Source organism: Heteronotia binoei, chromosome 11 (assembly GCF_032191835.1).
Source record: "Heteronotia binoei isolate CCM8104 ecotype False Entrance Well chromosome 11, APGP_CSIRO_Hbin_v1, whole genome shotgun sequence".
NCBI classification, from domain to species: domain Eukaryota; kingdom Metazoa; phylum Chordata; class Lepidosauria; order Squamata; family Gekkonidae; genus Heteronotia; species Heteronotia binoei.
In genome coordinates this window covers 51,268,594-51,286,685 of record NC_083233.1, presented here as the reverse complement: position 1 = coordinate 51,286,685, position 18,092 = coordinate 51,268,594, and the positions used below count along the sequence as shown (strand labels likewise).

General features: G+C 41.4%; 2 protein-coding genes across 7 annotated transcripts in view; one reads left to right on the top strand and one right to left on the bottom strand.

Moving 5' to 3' along the window:
* The window catches only part of AIFM3 (apoptosis inducing factor mitochondria associated 3), a 61,549-nt gene extending 54,981 nt beyond the window's left edge, over positions 1 to 6,568 (bottom strand). For 3 of the 6 annotated variants that reach the window (XM_060249780.1, XM_060249776.1, XM_060249779.1), the window contains exon 1: positions 6,044 to 6,183. Coding sequence is in view for 3 of the 6 variants with exons in the window: in XM_060249775.1 (XP_060105758.1) it covers positions 6,044 to 6,131 (88 nt within the window). In the remaining 3 variants the exon portion in view is untranslated. Of the gene's footprint in view, positions 1 to 6,043 lie in introns of all 6 variants that reach the window. The other 3 variants (XM_060249775.1, XM_060249778.1, XM_060249777.1) reach the window with 3 other exon arrangements.
* Positions 6,569 to 7,660: 1,092 nt separating this feature from the next.
* SIRT4 (sirtuin 4) lies at positions 7,661 to 17,536 on the top strand. The gene is made up of 4 exons (XM_060249362.1): positions 7,661 to 7,906; positions 9,139 to 9,805; positions 16,608 to 16,902; positions 17,362 to 17,536. Exons 2-4 carry the CDS (start codon positions 9,291 to 9,293, stop codon positions 17,512 to 17,514), a joined length of 963 nt encoding a protein of 320 aa, XP_060105345.1. The 5' UTR covers positions 7,661 to 7,906; positions 9,139 to 9,290; the 3' UTR covers positions 17,515 to 17,536.
* Positions 17,537 to 18,092: the final 556 nt, after the last annotated feature.

Here is an 18,092-nt window from a genome sequence, read left to right as displayed (position 1 = left end):
CTATTGAAACTGACTCACCAAGCACACAAAAGAAAATACTTCTTCACCCCAAATGTATAGAACAAGGTGGGTAGTCATGTTAGTCTGTCTGTAGCAGTATAAAAGGTCCAGTAGCACCTTAAAGACTAATAAAATTTGCCCGCTTATGTCATTTGGCATCTGAACAGAGCTGGCCCTAGATTGTCAGACACCCTAGGCAAGGCTAACTTCTGGTGCCCCCTTTTCACTGATAATGTCACTGAGTCACATGAGGGGTGTCCAATTTGGAACCCCCAAAAGGCTGGCATCCTAGGCAATTGCCTCGTTTGCCTAGTGGCAGGGCCGGCCCTGCATCTGAAATCACTCCACTTTCCAATATATAGGACAGATGGGACTCACATTCTAGTTGTATCTTAAGACGTGAGCAGTGACTCATGAAACCTCATATTCTAGTCTTTAAGGTGCTACTGGACTCTTACTCTTTTCTACTACCCCAGATGTAAGTACCATGGAATGCATTGCCACAAGATGTAACAATATGGCTGAACATTTAGATGGCTTTAAAAGGAAATTAAAATTAACGAAAAAGGAGTGCTTCATCAACAACTCTTGATGAAGACAGCTGAATGGAACCTCCATGTTCAAGGTATTCTGTATCTCAGGGGTGGCCAACGGTAGCTATCCAGATGTTTTTGCCTACAACTCCCATCAGCCCCAGCCAGCATGGCCAATGGCTGGGGCTGATGGAAGTTGTAGCAAAAAAAAAACATCTGGAGAGTTACCGTTGGCCACCCCTGCTGTATCTGAATACCAGATGTCAGTAGGGAATGCTTATGAGCACCCCAAAACATCTGGCTTTGTGTTGCAAAAAGGGTGTTGAGCTAGATAGACTTTTTTTTCCTGATTAGCAGTGCTCTTTTTATGTTTATAGATTTTCTGACAATGTATCACCTCAACAAAACAGTTAAAGATTTTTTAAAAAACATTTTGAATATTGCATTTTAGTGCACCAAAAGAAAGAATGAATAAATAAAAGTCTCTAATCAGAATTCTCATGGCATTCTCCAAAGACATCCTTCAGAATGATGGGTCATTCCAGACAGGAGCAGGGTAATCCTAAAAGGTAAAGGTAGTCCCCTGTGCAAGCACCAGTCATTTCAAACTCTGAGATGACACCGAGTTCAATGTGACTTACTCCCTAATAAGTCTTACTCCATTACTTACAGCCTTGCTCTGTTGCAGCACAAATCGACAGCACTCTAGTGGCACTTTCAAGATGAATAGGTTTTAATATTAGCGTAAACGTTCCTTGAGTATTGGCCCAGCTTAAATAGCACCAAAATCCAACAATAGATACCATACATAAACCAAGGCCAGAATCTAGAAGGCCCAATCCATTGGGAAGGTCATTTGCACAAGTTCTGTTGCTTGTGGTGCCCATTTTATGCAACATGCTTTCCCAGGGATGGCCTGTCAAGGCCCAGCACTGCATTCTTTCCAACAGAGATTATTTTTTTTCTTTTAATTTTTGAACAGTACAAATCCCATTCTTCAGTTATGCCAACCAAGCAAGAACAGGGTACCAACTAAATCCTTTAACACTTTCATAAATCAAAGGTACAAGAGCACAGGGAATTAATGATGTTGCAATTTCAATTTACAATGCAATAACTTTAAGTCAGCATATTGCAGTTATAAATGCTGGTGAAAGGAAACTAAAATGGAAGGAGTTGGGGCATACTAGGAGAGCAGAGGAGAGTGGCCAGTGTAGGCTTGACCCTAAGCTCCCCTAGGAAAAAGTCCTGCCGAAATAACAGCCCTTCATCTCCTCCTGGAGAGCCAGTTTGGTGTAGTGGTTAAGTGTGCAGACTCTTATCTGGAAGAACTGGGTTTGATTCCCTGCTCCTCCACTTGCACCTGCGGGAATGGCCTTGGGTTAGCCATAGCTATTGCAGGACTTGTCCTTAAAAGGGCAGCTGCTGTGAGAGCCCTCTCAGCCCCACCCACTTCATAGGGTGTCTGTTGTGGGGGGAGAAGATATAGGAGATTGTAAGCCGCTCTGAGTCTCTGATTCAGGGAGAAGGTCGGGGTATAAATCTGCAATTCTTCTTCTTCTCCTGCTTTGCTTTCACAGCTACCAACTGCAGTCAATCTCATTTCATCAACACGACCTACAAATGCATGTAAGGACGCCCATAACAGAACAAATAACAAGTATCCAGGTAAAAGTTACAATAGAGGAAGGTAAATGCTAAGGTGCACTCTGCTAATGTTCAGAGGTTAACCTAAAGTCACCTTAACAGGTTGCTCTCTAACTTCCATTTTGACTGAGATTAGACTTTCATATCTGAACAACAGTAGTCCACATAACAAGAAGCAGCTTCCTATGTAATTGGAGCTCCTGAAGAATGAACTTTCAGAAATCTCCTACAGAGAAGGAGAAGACTGCAGATTTATACCCTGCCCTTCTCTCTGAATCAGAGTCTCAGAGTGGCTCACAATCTCCTTTATCTTCTTCTCCCACGACAGACACCCTGTGGGGCTGAGAGGTCTCCCAGAAGCTGCTCTTTCAAGCACAACCTCTGCCAGAACTATGGTTGACCCAAGGCCATTCCAGCAGCTTTAAGTGGAGGAGTGGGGAATCAAGCCCAGTTCTCCCAGATAAGAGTCCGCACACTTAACCACTACATCAAAGGGGTTTGCAGTCTTCCATTAGGCAGGACAGGAAGGGTCTGATAGGTTTTAAAGGGGAAACCCCATCCTTTGTTGGGACAAACTGCAAAAAAAAAAAAAGGAGCAGGAAGATCTCATGTTCATTTTATTTTCCATTTGCTCAGTGGTTGTCAGACTTTTTTTTACTCAGTAATGTGTTTTTTCTTTTTGTAATCCATGATGACAAATACAAATAAAGTTACACTTTTATCTTCTATAAAACTGGTGTTGCAGTGGCCTGTTCACACTCACATGGAAGCCGAAGTTGGCTCATGCTTACCACACTACAACAAGGTAGGTTCCCAAAGTTTCACTTTTGTCCAGGATAATTTGAAAGAGGTGGTCAGGAAAAGCCTTATAATTTGAAATTTATCTTTAGAGAGATGCAAACAGAGAGCCTGGTGTCCTCATTAAACTAGGAGAAAAAAAGAGATAACCAGGTACAAGACAGAGTATTTGTCCAGGTGGGAGTAAGAGAAGTTTCTGTGTAAGATCCCCTAACAAAACATTTAGCAAAACACACCGGGATCTAGAAGGTCTAATAAACTGCTCTACTTTGCACTTTGTTCTCTTTTTTTCTCCTACATATCGGTCCAGCCTTATTTTCTTCCTGATTGCTGTATTCCTGTATTCCAATCAGTCCAGTAAATTAGGCAGGTTATATCTTAGCTGGTATCCAGACACTAACAGCAGTAAGTGGAATCCTATTTCTGTGTTGGGGGGAGCGGGGAGTGGTGAGATAAAGCTGGAAAGAGGTGAACTCATCATTAGGGTCTACTAGCCTGGGACCTTGACAAGCTGATCATATGCCACTTCCCCATCGTAGAATGAGCAGCCTGCAGGGCTCCTTTTGCCAAATGCAGCAAGGGCTGCATTGTTCTAGAGTCCATGTTGTACAAACAGAGAAGACACTCTACACTGATGGTGGGAACTCTGGCCCCTTGCACAAACAGCCACACCTAAGGGCAATCATGGGTTCAGCATATTATGCCCACAGCAGAACTCCAGACACAAAACACTCTGTTTCACTCATCCAACTGACAATATGCTCCATCCACATAAGCAAGGGATGCCATTCCTCAAAGTTGGACTGCTGCAAATGCCTCCTATGCACAACTATCCCTGTATATTGTGATAACTACATACTGGCATTAACCATCCTTCTCCACTCAACAGCTCAATAACTATGTTTTCTGTAACACGGGCATAAGGTAGATACAAGTGCTGCTAGCCATGGAACATCGCATGCATTCAAGTTCATACTGTAGACCAGTAAAAGCAATGGAGAGCATCTCTCTTGAGGTACCACTAGGTACTCCGTGCTAGCTATAGCCTAGCTATAAGCAGCAGCATGAATTCCAGGCAGGGTTCCAGTGCAGCCCTCTCCAGGGGATGTCTAAGCCTTTTAACTACACTTCCTCCCCCACACACCCCGCCCAAAAGGATGAATCTCCAAATGCAGACATTAGACACAACTGTGGGACTGTTTGTTCCAGGAAAATCTGACATTACTCTGAAGCTTATCAGGGATTCATTGATGAGAGAACTGGTAATAGCAGACAAGCTACCCTGAAAGAGAAGTTGCATGCTGTTAGTGACCTGCCCTTGCAAACTGTGGCTGCTATTTGTACAAACAAGTCCCAGGCACCTGGTAACCAGAACAAAATATGAACTATATGATCTGGAACACTCCCCTGAGATCTCTGCAGCATTCAGAGTCTCCCTGACAGATACATCTATATGAAAAGGTAGAAGAAAATCAGAAACCCACTCCTGAACCCCTCAGTACAGCTGCTGAGACAGTCACTGCCATACACATCCCAGCATATTACAATATAGAATTCCCTCTTCTGAGATCTGCAACTGAAGCCAAGAGACTTGCTACCCGAAACCCATAGCAATGGCTAGGATTTGAACTCAGGTCATATCTCATAGACTTCCCATCCAATCATGCCAGGCCTTAATGTGTATGGTCAATGAGAGCTTGTTCTGTATCCCACTGCCAGCTGAGATATAGCAGGCTGGCATGTTCCATAAGTCCATTTTGGCAGTGATGCCCAAACGTTGGAATTATCTGCCCTGGGAAGTGGCTCCCTCCCTATCTGCTCCTTCTAAGTCAAGACACTGTTACATCAGCATGCTTGAGATCTGGGTGATACATGACTACGTCTGTATCACTTCTGTGCTTCTAGATGCTTTTTGCTGATTTTGGATCTCACAGATGTGCTGCTCGTTGTTTTTGGTTGTCAACTTAGCTGGTTTTTAGAATTCATGGAGAGTTTGTGGATTGTTTGGGGCTAAATTATTATGCATTGTAAATTACCTTAAAGGTCCCATATATAGATAGAATAATAGAGTTAATTAATTTCAACAGACTGCTCTGAGATAATACTCCATGACACCCAACAAAACAAAAGAACTACCCAACCCCTAATTAAACAGCAATTATTTTCCTCATGAAGACCTCAAATTTTGCCCCAAATATGTAAACACACCCAAGGAAGAAAGCAAGGGGAAAACAAACAGGAAAAGGGTCCATAGGCTCTCTCCAAAACTAATTAGACACCCTTCTAAATGCCAACGATATCCCTCAGCATCTTCAATGCTGAAGATACAAGGGCAGCATTCAGCATTTTTCAAAAATTAGATAATGCATTTTGAGTTGATACACATATGTTCCAAAAAGGCTTTAAAGCTACAAAACAAAATGAAAACTAGTTTACAGGCACAAATTCCAGGGCCACAGTTTGATCTTTCTTAGTTCCGTACCAGGGACAGCTTTTTTTTTTTAATCCTTTTTTCCTTGACTGACTTTCAACTTGCTTCTGCTACTTCTGCAATGCTCCAGTAACCTTTTCAGGGAGACAAGAGCCCATCAAAATCCATCAAAAGAAATGATTGAAACATGAGCACTAAATAGCAAGAAGACACATGCTCTCATTATCCTGATGAAAAGGGTTAAAGGAGCACAGGCACAAAACTCCCATTAAAATGTTGGCCTTTCTGTACTGCAGTTCCTAGTCACAGTAACACAGCAAAACAGCCTGAGATTTTCAACCCGGCAGGAGTGAAAAACACTCTGCAGCGGACATCCAGGAGCTGCAGACTCTCAAAAACAACCCACATTGAAATAATGCAATTAAAAAAAAAAATCTTCTGAATGCAAGGAGGGTGCTGCAGTTTCCACAAATGGCCATTGCTTGCTATATAAAAATAGCTAGAATTGCCAAAAAGAAAAGTGATCTTCCCACAGACGTTGCCTCTAAGCAGCCAAACACAAGAGAAAACAACTTAGCTCCTTTGCTTCCTCAGCAATCTGCTTATTCATACAGCAACTAGAAGAATTTCTTACCTGAGCCGATAGACAAACGAGGCATCCACACACAGGACATCAGGGGGCTCTTCAGGCAAACAGCAGCCCTTCCAGGACTAGTGTGCATTGTGCACACAAGCAAGCATTTTATTTGGAGACCGTTTAGCGCAAACTCTTCTCCGTTCTCACAGCAAGGCAGTCCGGCCAGTCAATTGCATGCGGTATTGATAAAATGGTCCAGGGTGCCAACTTGGCAAGAATTCTTCAGTGCTTTCTTCCGGCACCAGCTGCTGTCCTCAACCAAGCCACCGGCTGCTCATCTGCAGCCTTCAAACTTCATGTTCTGCCAAGAAACTTCAAGGCACCTGCAAGAAGCAAGCTGGACAACCTAAAACCCCCCTGGTGGCTCACAAGACACAGGGCCTTTGCTCCACTGTCAGCAGATAATGCATGATTGGTGAACTTTCTCTTGCTTAACCACTTCACTGCTGCAGGAGAGCTGGAGAGCAATTCTACATCCACAAGGATAACAGAGAAGCAGAATGCAGCCCACCTAGCACAGATTTTCTATTTTGACTAGCAACAGTTCTCCAGGATCCCAGGTGGAGTCCTGCTTCTTTAGAGCCTTTTAATGGAAGATACCCAGAATTGAACCCAGGACTTCTATATAAGAACATGGAGGAGGTGCTGGAAACTGAAGATATGATCCCATACATATTTCAAACACACACTCTACCACTGAGCCACAGCCCCTTCCAATTTTTTTTCCTCTCAAGAAGGAATTACCTTCTTTGACCCAGTTGCATGGTCTTCCCAGTTGCAGGAACAAGCAAAGCTAAAAATCACATTTAAATCCCTGCATAACACAAACTCTCTGCACATTTCAACAGCTACTTACCAGAGTGAGTATGAAAAGTACTTAAGTCCTATATTCTTCCATGCCTAACAGACCCTGGATCTCCTGAAGGATAGGGTTTGTTTATAAGTTATTTACTCAAAGGAAAATACAGGGGAAGAGTGGTCCAGGAAGGATGTGAAGAAGCAGCTGCAGGTGAACAAACCCAAACCTGAGCAAGGAGACAAGCCTATCCTACCCTCAAGACTGTGGTTATGACCCATGGAGCAGACTCAACCACGGATATGTGGGATACGGCCCCTCAGAGGCCTGATGTTGGAGATCACTGTTTCATTTTAAAATTGCAGCAACAAGGAATATGAACCCTACACCATCTTCTGCTTGCTAAATATGCACTCTGTTATTCAGCTAATCCCTCTCAGGGGCAGGGAAAGGGGAATTTGTAATAAGAATGCCAACTGATTAGTGGAGGAAATACCTAACCTGCTCCTGCGCTTTGAACGGTAGCTCGATCTGCAGAATTAGCATGTGATTCTCTACACACACGCACACCCCGCTCCATAGAATGATGGAGAGGAACACGATGGACCTGCTAGTAACAGCACAAGCTGAAAATTTGGCAACAAGCATCATGGGCCTACGTATATTTGCTTAGAAGAAAATCCTTCTGAGCACATTGGGATGTACCGCCTAAGTAGGATGCAATTGCAGGTGTGGCCCCTGCCCCGTTCGGAACAAATGACCGGCCCTTTGCAGCGCCCGCTCCAGAACTCCGAAAGTTCCGCAGGACATGATGCCCTCTCTGATTTCACAACGCTCCTTCTCCGGAGCTGCAAAACCTCCCTGCGCAAACAAACACGAAAGCTCACTTGCAGTACAACAGCGAGCGCAGCTGCCGGCAGTTTTTCAGCCGATGGAATCTGGGAGTTGTAGTTTTCACTGCAAGAGCCCCTTCATCGCCCTGCTACAGGAACTGCATTTCCCAGTACCCTTGTTGTTGCGGCTTTCCGCTGAGATCGATCGTGCGCTTCGGTGTGTAAATAGAGGTGAGTGTGAGACGACCTTATGGGGGGCAAGCAAGTATGCTATGTATAGAGGGCCGTTCTTTTTATATATAGGAGCTCAAATAGGCCAAGAGTTTCCAAACGTGTGTTCTTGTTGGGTCGTTTATTTTAGGCCAGGAGTTAGGTAACGCGGCTTTTAATTTTCCTCGCAAGGGCCACCGCGGATTTAATTAAGTGCTTCTTCGTTAGCCTTAGTCTATAGCAAGTTCAAATACGATGTTTAAACTATTGTTTGTTTTGAAGAGTGGTAAAAGTTCTTAAAATCAGTGATAGCTTCCCTCCTGAAATGCAGGAATTCACACTGAAAAAATCCTATGCATACTTCTGTTTTGGAATAAATCCCATTGAATCCAGGGGGATTAATGTCTGAACAGGAATGCGCAGGATCATTTCCCATAATAATTCAGAAAGAATTTTGCCCGTGCTTTTTTTCTGCCAGCGCTGTTTAGAAAGACTTTTAACGGTAGGTGGTCAGGCTTCCACATACCTTTCTGTTTCCACTGTTAAGCACTGCTTCCACTTTTCCTATTAGGATTTGACCCCACTTAATTTTGAGAATTCTAAAAAACCCTTTCCATGTATTTTAACATTGTATTGATTCAGATTTGTATTAGATTAGAATACAGTTACAGAACAGGGAGAGGGGTCATTTTTAAGGGTGAGAGAAGAATGATGTAAACTGCTTTGGTCACCACTGTGGAGAAAGACTGTACTTTTCCTAGGTAGAGGCTGCAGGGGTGGGGAGCCGTTGGAAAGCTGAAGTCAGATCAATTCCCCTATAGAAAATAATCGCCTTGAGGTGCATATTCTATGGTATACCATAACACAGCATGCCAGGCAAAAAAAAAAAAAACCAGATCACACCACAAGCACACGCTAATACTAAATGCAGCAAGGCTGAATATGACAAGAAAAGGCACCAACAATACATTGCAGATAAAAGGAATGCTGAACTTCATCTTTGTGATCATCATCATGCCATGTTGCCACAGCAAATTGATGCTGAGTGCCCAAGGCCAGGGCCCTCGACCAGAGTCTTTTTCTAGAACCCGTTGCATTTATTCTCCTAAACAGGCTTTATTCCTTGTGTATTAGAATACATGTAATAACAGAACGGGGAGGGGTCAGTTTTAAGCCACATAGCTTATGGTGATTCCTTTGAACCTCTGGTGAACATTATGCTGGGAGTCTGTACCTTCCCACTTTCCCCACAGAAGTGTTCCTCAGTGGTAGATCTCCATGCCAAGAGTCTGAACTGTTATGATGTGCCCAGAGTCTTTGGAATATACAGAAATACTCTTCTCAAAGGGATTCTGAAACAGTCCTGCTTTGAGCATCAGACCCATCATCTGTGGTCATAACCTAGATGAATGCAGGTGTGGCCAACACCTTGAAGGCTATCAAAGGATGCAGAGTCCTCCTTGGCCTACAACATCTCCATTCCTACTCAACTGCTAAGCCTGTCCAAACTCTTGCGTTTGTTCCAGCCAGTCCTCCCCCAGAACCCCTGGAAGTTAAGAAGCTGCAAGACTTCATTTTTTCCTCCCAGAGGTTGTTTGTGATCACTGGAGCTGGAATTTCTACTGAGTCCGGAATCCCAGACTATCGCTCTGAAGGTGTGGGCCTTTATGCCCGGACAGACAGGCGGCCCGTCCAGCATGCTGAGTTTCTCCGAAGCTCCCGTGCCCGCCAGCGGTACTGGGCCAGAAATTTTGTGGGCTGGCCACAGTTTTCTTCCTATCAGCCAAATGCAGCACACCTGGCTCTGAGGAAGTGGGAGGTGCTAGGGAAGCTGCACTGGTTGGTGACCCAGAATGTAGATGCCCTTCACGTGAAGGCTGGAAGTCAGCGGCTGACGGAACTACATGGCAGCACACACAGGTTTGTGGGATACACAGAATCTTGCTCCAGAACGGGTGGTTAAGTGTGGCATAGCAGTTATGGTATACTATGACCAGGGACACCAGAATTCAGATCTGTATTGTGAAGTTCACTTGGTAACCTTTGAGTTAGGCATGCTGTTTCAGTTTAATCTACCCAACAAGGTTGCTGTGTCTTGTAGAAAGGGCAGGATAAATGAATTTGCAGTTTAGACATGTAACAATTGCTCAGGAATGGTTAAATATCTAAGCCATTGGTTTTCAACCTTTCATATGTTAAGTTCCACCAATCACTCTATCAAAGAACCTTGGTTCCATGATAGAAACAAAAAGCCCATTTTTTTGTATTTTAAATTTTTATTAGTTTTCCAGAAAAGTAAAGGGAACAGGGGAAAGGGGAGTAGAAAATTAGATACAAACATCAATATCATTATAGTTTAACCTGTATGGAAATACTTCCTTAAAGTCACACCTTATCAGATATTATCATCACTTTACTCTGTCATTATGCTCTATATAAAATGTTTTCACAATTGTAAGCCTTTGGCTAAGTTATCTAATTAGCTTTACATTTCTAATATATGTGATATTGTAATATACATTACAGGAGAAGGAGATAAAAGTTGACACCAGAAAGTCTTAAGTATCTAACCACGCATATAGCTTCACCCAAAGTTTTCTTGCTTCTTCCTTAGATTTCCCAGCAACTAACTGGGATAAGTATTTCATCTCAGCTGTTTCCAGTACTTTCTCCATCAAGTCCAATCTCGTGGGAATTTCTTGAAGTTTCCATTTCTGTGCCAAAAGGATTCTAGCTGCTGTATTAATGTGTGCCAATAAATGTCTCGTCTCTTTCGTATAGTCATTGGGGCATATAGTCAATAAAAATAGTTCTGGTTTAAGTTGAATCTGTGTCTTCAAGATTTTCTGTAGTAACTCATGCACCATCTTCCACCATCTTCACTACCTCACAGGTCCACCACATATGGTAAAACGACCCAACATGCTTAGTACATTTCCAACATTTATTTGACATGTTAGAGTCAAATTCCTCTAACATGATGTTACGACCCACATTTTTAGCCCATTGGACCATACAATCTATTACAGTCTCATCTTGCATCTTCATCTGTAGTAAATATGAATATATGTTAGAAATTATTTTTTCTTGAGGATCCACAAAAATTTTGTCAAATGGATATTGTTCCATATTAAAGTCTATTGTCTTATATTTGGCATATCTGGATTCAACTTGTGTTCTCAGCCACCAACTCATTTCAATATCCATATTTTCTAATTCTTCCTTGGTTTTCAGGTGATTATCTTTTTTCAACAATTCTTCATATCTATAACCCTGGTTTGGTTTTATAAGGTTAGGGGGTGTAAATGCTTCCGCAGGAGACACCCATCTTGGAATTTTCTGGTAAAATTGGTTTTAATAATAATAATAATAAAATTTTATACCCCGCCCTCCCCGCCGAGGCAGGCTCAGGGCGGCTTACAGGTATGGCAAAAGCCATATTGAACAATAAAACAGTTATACAATTCTCTAAAATAATCTCTACTCACTGCTATCTCAGTTATTAATATTAGTGATGGCGTGATGTTTATTTCAAGCTCCATCTTGAAAGGCTAGCCGGAAGAGGGCGGTTTTACACGCCCTACGGAATTGGCTAAGGTCCATGTATGATACAGGGATTTCTGGAACCAATGATTTTTAAAATAAGAATGCCCTTCTAGTCTTTGGTACCATAGGTACGCATGTCAGCCCAAAGTAAGATCATGGCCCTCTAACATCAACTGTCTCCTGTCATTCAGTAGGACCCAGTCTCTTACCCAGGACAACACCGAAGCTCTATAGTACAATTGCCAATCTGGAAGGCCCAATCCCTCTCTTGTTTTAGAGTCCTGTAATATCTTCAGTTTAATTCTTGGTTTTTTCTTTCACCAAATAAATTCAGAGACCATTTTGTTCAGTTCCTGAAAAAATACATTAGTTAAGAGTACTAGTATAGTTTGGAAAAGGAATAACAATTTTGGCAAAATATTAATTTTTACTAAAGCTCTTCTTCTCATTAGAGATAGGTTCAAATCTTGCCACTTTCCAAAGTCTTTTTTAATCTCTTTGAGCAGTTTATCATAATTGTCTGCCTTTAAATTACTGCATTTGTTTGTGATATGGATGCCCAGGTATTTAACTCTTTTCTCATAAGAAAATCCTGATTTTTGTTGAAGGAGTTGAGTTTGTTCTGTTGTCATGTTCTTGGTTAAAAATTTTGTTTTATGATAATTTATCTTCAGTCCTGTCCAGTGACCGAATTGATTAATCTTGTTGAGCAAATGACCAATAGAGTATATTGGTTGCTCTAATATGAAAACCAAGTTGTCCGCGAAGGCCCTCGATTTATATTGTTCACCCTTGATCAGCGTTCCCTTAATACTTGGATCTTTTCATTTGATTGTTCAATATCTCTAAACACAAAATAAACAAAAGTGGTGACAGTGGACAGCCTTGTCTTGTACCCTTTTGAATAGCAATTGGTTCTGTTAGTTCGCCATTCATCATCACCTTTGCCCTTTGTGAGGAATATATGGATTGTATCAATCTCGGGAAGTTCTCAGCACATTCCATACCCTTCAGCTGTTGTAACATACGGTAAATTGCCAACGGACTTTGTCAAAGGCCTTCTCTGTATCCAAACAAATTAATGCTAATTGTTTCTCTGGGTGGTTCTCATAGTATTCCATTATGTTACATATTGTTCTGACATTGTCTTTCAAATATCTTCTTGGAAGAAATCCTGCCTGATCTTGATGAATCATACTCAGTAAGACTTTCTTTAAACGTTGTGCAAATATCAAGGCAAAAATTTTATAATCCACATTTAAAAGAGAAATTGGTCAAAAATTCTTTATATCTTTCAAATCTGCACCCTCTTTAGGGATTAGAGATATTGTGGCTTCTTGCCACAAGGCTGGAATTTCAGCTTCACTTTGAATCTTTCCAATAAGACATTTAAATAGTACCAGCAAATAATCTTCAAAAGTTTTATGAAACTCTGCAGGTAAACCATCTGGACCTCGGGATTTACCATTCTTTTGGCATGCAGTTGCATCTCCCACTTCCCTTATCGTTATTGGTTCATTTAAAATTTTCCGTTGCTCCTCTGTGAATTTATTAAGATTGTTCTGTTTAATGTAGTCTTCTCAATCTTTCTTTTGGACTTGTTTGGCTTCATATAATCTTTTATAGAATTGCTCCACAATTTGACATATCTCCTGTCTTTGGAATCTCTCTTTATTTTCATCTTTTAATACCAGTATTCTTTTTGTGTTCTCTTTTCTCAGTCTATAAGCTAACCATCTCCGTGGTTTATTGGCATGTTCAAAATAATTCTGTCTGGCAACTCTTAATTTTTTCTCCACTTCTTCCACAAGTAATGGATTCAGTTGATGTACTTTATTAATTTTATTTTGAAACTCCTGTTTTGTAGGTTGTGCTTTTAAGTTTTTTTCAGCTTTCTCAGCCTGCAGCATTAATTTTTGGAAATTTTCAGTTCTTTCCTTCTTTTTCTTGACACTAAATCTAATTGCTAGCCCCCTAAAATATGCTTTAGCTGTATCCCATACCACTTGTATCTTCATGTCTTGGGTTATATTTTGTTTGAAAAAAGATTCAATTTCTCTCTTGGTTTCTTGAAGGAAATCTTTATATTTTAGAATTGAGGTATTTAACCTCCGAGATCTTTTCAACTGGGATCCCTTGAGTTTTATCATTACAGGATTATGATCTGATATAACTCTTGGTTGAATTTCAGTCTCCACTAGATCTTTGACCAAGTCCGTGGACAGCCAGCACATATCAATTCTTGACCATGATTGGTGGCTAGCAGAGTAATATGTAAAGTCTCTCAATTTTGGATATCTTGTTCTCCATGCATCAACTAAATCCAGTTCTTCTGCAAATTTCCAAAAGCTTGGGGGCAATTGAAATCCTTTGGCTTTGGTAAGTATGTGTGTTTTTTTGTCCAATTGTCTATCACAGACTGCATTGAAATCTTCTACTAGGCAATATTCTGCATATTCCAGGTGTACTAGCTTAAGATGCAAATCTTTAAAAAAAAAATCCTGATGTTCATTCGGTGCCAGTATAATTTTTTTGCTATCCACAACAATTTCCACTAATAACATTCTTCCATCCTCTGAAGCATACTGTAACTATGGATTAAATTTGTCCTTTATATAAATTGCCAGACCCTTTTTTTTCTTATTTGAATCTGTTGCTACAAATAGGTTGCCAAGTTTCTTATTTCTCAGTAGGTGTTGATCTTTTGCCAAAATGTGTGTTTCTTGTAAGCAAATTAGGTCTATCCCCAATTATGCCAAATATTTAAGAGTCTTCCTCCTTTTTATAGGGGAGTTAAATCCATTTACATTGATAGAAACTATTGAAGCCATAATGGATCTTTCTTATCACTACCTTTTTATCTTTTTTAGTCTGGAGTCTTGTTAGATATTTCCTTGTTCCACTTGGATCCTCATCATCTGAGATTTCCTCTTCCTCTTCTTCCTCTTCCTTTTTCTTCCCTTCTTTCTTCTCAATTTTCTCTTAAAAATTTTTAGCTTTAAAGGTAGAGTTTATCCTATACCTATTCTCTTCATATGTGAAAAGAAGGCCTTCTGGCATTAGCCACGTGTACGGTATTTCTCTTCCTCTCAAAAAGTTTGTCAAGTCTTGATATTCTCTCCTCTTTTGTCTAACTGGCTATGGTACCTCTCTCAAAATCTTCACCATATTTCCTGCTATCATCACTGGCTTGTCTCTCGTTTGTTTCAAAATATTGTCTTTGGTCACCTTCCTTGTCAGCTTCAAATGAATTTCTCTCAGCAGTTTGTTTCTTCTCGTGAAACTTGGTGGTACCCGCTTGACCTGGTCAAACTCCTCTCTCATTTTGTCAGGTGTCACTTGTAAGATTTCTGAAAGAGTTTTACTTAGTATTTTCTGTAAATCTTCAGATTTTTCTTCTGGTATGTTTTGAAACCGCATCATATAGGCTGCTGTATCCATTTCCAATTGAAGAAATCTACTATCATATACTTTCTGCTCTTTTTCCAATTGTTCCACCTTTTGACTATTGTCAGACACTTGTGCATCTAGGACCTTCAAAGCTTTCTTAGTCTCTGCCGTTTGTTTTCTATTTTCTTGAAATTCTTGTTTAATCTCTGCCATCTGTTCGCCTATATTATCTACCTTACCAGTCAATTGTGCTATGGCAGTTAAAAGGGTATTTTGCATTTCTTTCATGTCACCCTGCATGGCTGCAGGTGTGAACTTTCCTGGGCCGGACAAAAAGCTGGGCGAAGGGGTCAAGAGTCTACCTTCTCGATTCTCTCTCTTCCTTGAACCCAATAGTTGCTTTATTGTCCATCTCCTTTACTACATTGTTCCTCACACTTAAATCACTCTGGATGTTTTCACTTAGCCGACCTGTTTTGGAACACAATGTTCCTACTTGTATCAACAAACTCAAAAATCAACAAAAGATGCCAGTGTTATAAAAAATAGTAGTTTGTTTGGGATCACAACCTTCTCACTTATAGCAACAATTTAACCAATCCCAAACAATGATAAGCAATATATTAAACAGGACCTTTTTGCCAAAACAACCTTTAAATATCTCAAACACCAAACAGTCAAACTCACAGTAACAGTTCCCTACACAATGCCTTCTCCAAATGAACAGAGCAATCCAAAGTAATCCTTAGTTCATTCAGGTATTCCAAAGTGAAGTATTGTAGGAGTTCTAACAAGCCCATTTTTTCTGAGAGGGCATGACAGGCCTTTTGTTACCATATTTATCATTTATAGTAATCTTTAAGGACTTTAAAAATTGCAGTAGCTCATGCTTGTAGCTCATTTAGAGCTGGCAAGAAATGGCACATCAAAGACCCTTGATGGTGCCCTGAGCTGGATAGCCCAGGCAAGCCCAATCTTGTCAGATATCAGAAGCTACGCAGGGTCAACTCTGGCAAGTACTTGGAAGGAGGACCTCCTTGGAATACCAGGAGGTGGGAGCAAGCTTCATTCAGCCACCTCCCTGAGTATCCTCCAGGGCCCCAGTAGGGATCAGTCACCAGAAGTCATCATGACTTCCAGGTGCAGAAACACACACAAAAGACAAAAAAAAGACACTTTAGGGTTTGTAGAATCTTTCGGGCTCAAGTGCCATGTTCTACTGGAGAAAGTTTTTCTTCCAGACATTTCGTTCTCAGCTGCGGAGAACATCCTCAGTGGCGCTGCAGCCGGAGCAGGCGCTCTGACCTTCTTGGCTACAGCAGCCAAGAAGGTCAGAGCGCCTGCTCCGGCTGCAATGCCACTGAGGATGTTCTCCGCAGCTGAGAACGAAACGTCTGGAAGAAAAACTTTCTCCAGTAGAACACGGCACTTGAGCCCGAAAGATTCTACAAACCCTAATGATGTTACCAGCCGTGAAAACCTGAAATCTTTGAAAAAAGACGCTTGTTGGTAAGCAGGGGCAACAGGGTATTGGGAAAAATATCAGTGTTCCACATTACTATGAGCATGCCCAAAGGTTAGAGATGGGTAATCCGTGGCATCTAGGGTCAGCCAGAGATGGTACATCACACTCATAGGCGGACATGTGCACTGAGGGAGAGAGAATTCTTAGAAAATGTTATGAAAACCTAATCTATTTCTGTGTCCCACTCGTGGTACATGTACCACCAGTTGAGAACCTCTGATCTAGACAGTTCTAGTCTTACGCTAAGTCTTTGTCATGCAGGGTGTTATGCCTCAGCTGTGGAGAGCAGATGCCCCGTGCTGAGCTGCAGGAACTCTTTGAAGACTTGAACCCCACATGGAAAGCTGAAGCACATGGAGTAGCCCCTGATGGGGATGTCTTCTTGACAGAAGAGCAAGTGCAGAATTTCCATGTCCCCTGTTGCAAAAAGTGTGGTGGCCACCTCAAGCCAGCTGTGACATTCTTTGGTGATACAGTTAGCAGGGACAAAGTTGACTTTGTGTATCAGCGACTGGCAGAAGCAGACTCTGTCCTTGTGGCAGGATCTTCATTGCAGGTATGATGTAGTGGATTGCTGGCATATCGTAGTTGTGCGGGGGGGGGGGAGTGGAGAATGTGTTACTCAAGAAACAGAAGTTCATTGTGACATGGAGAACTGATCATGCTGTTCTTTGGTTCCTTGGTAAAGTTAACATAAGAGAAGCCATGTTGGATCAGGCCAATGACCCATCCAGGCCAACGCTCTGTGTGGCCAAAAAAAACCAGGCGCCACCAGGAGGTCCATCAGTTAGATGAGTAGGGGGGTTTACACATGTTCAGAGCCTACAACAACTCTGGAAGGCAAGCATTGTTACAAATAATATGCTGGAGCTCAGAGACAGACAGAGACATATCTGTGGCTTGGTTTCTTTTGAGAACCAGAAGGCTTGGGTTCTTATACTCTTTACTGCTATAAGCTTCCATGAGACTTCCCTCCTTGGGCTGTAAAATGGATTGTCAGTTTGTATCCCAACAGGTGTACTCAGCTTACAAATTTGCCCTTGCGGCCGTTGACAGGAAGATACCAATTGCCATAGTTAACATTGGCCCAACAAGGTCTGATCCCCTTGCGGTTTTGAAGCTGAATTCTCGTTGTGGAGAGCTGCTGCCTTTGATTGTCATACAGTGATCTAAATCTACATCCAGAGAAACATTTAAAGGTAAGTGCTTGCATACCACATTTTAGCGCACTGGATTAATTAATTGTACCCACTGAAAAGTTGGTTGCCCAAACATCTATTTAGGGGCTGGAAGATGCTTGAAAATAGTCTGCTGGCAAAGCTGAGATTGATTTGCTCCTCCAAATTCTCTTTCAAAAGGTTCTCCAGATATTTTTTGAATATTCACCAAATATTTGATACCTTTTTGTATCTAATAGTTGATGTGCAATTAGTATTTGACAACATATCATAATAAAAGCAGTTGAAGTTTGTGAGATTTTCGTGTTTGGCATTTGCCAAGAGGTAGCAGAAAGCACTCACATTTTGACATGTAAACTTTTAACCAAAAATGCAGGTTAGAAATCTTAGTTAAAATTTTCATATTCATTATGAAGGCTGAAACTGAGAATGTTACAAAATGTTCAATATTTGCTTCTGTTCTAGAAGTTAGGGTGATTTTTAAAGGCAAGGTGCCTTTGTGTTTGTGTACAAGATCCAGTAAGATTCTGCACCCTAAAATAATTACAAATTCAGCAGTGAAGAAAAG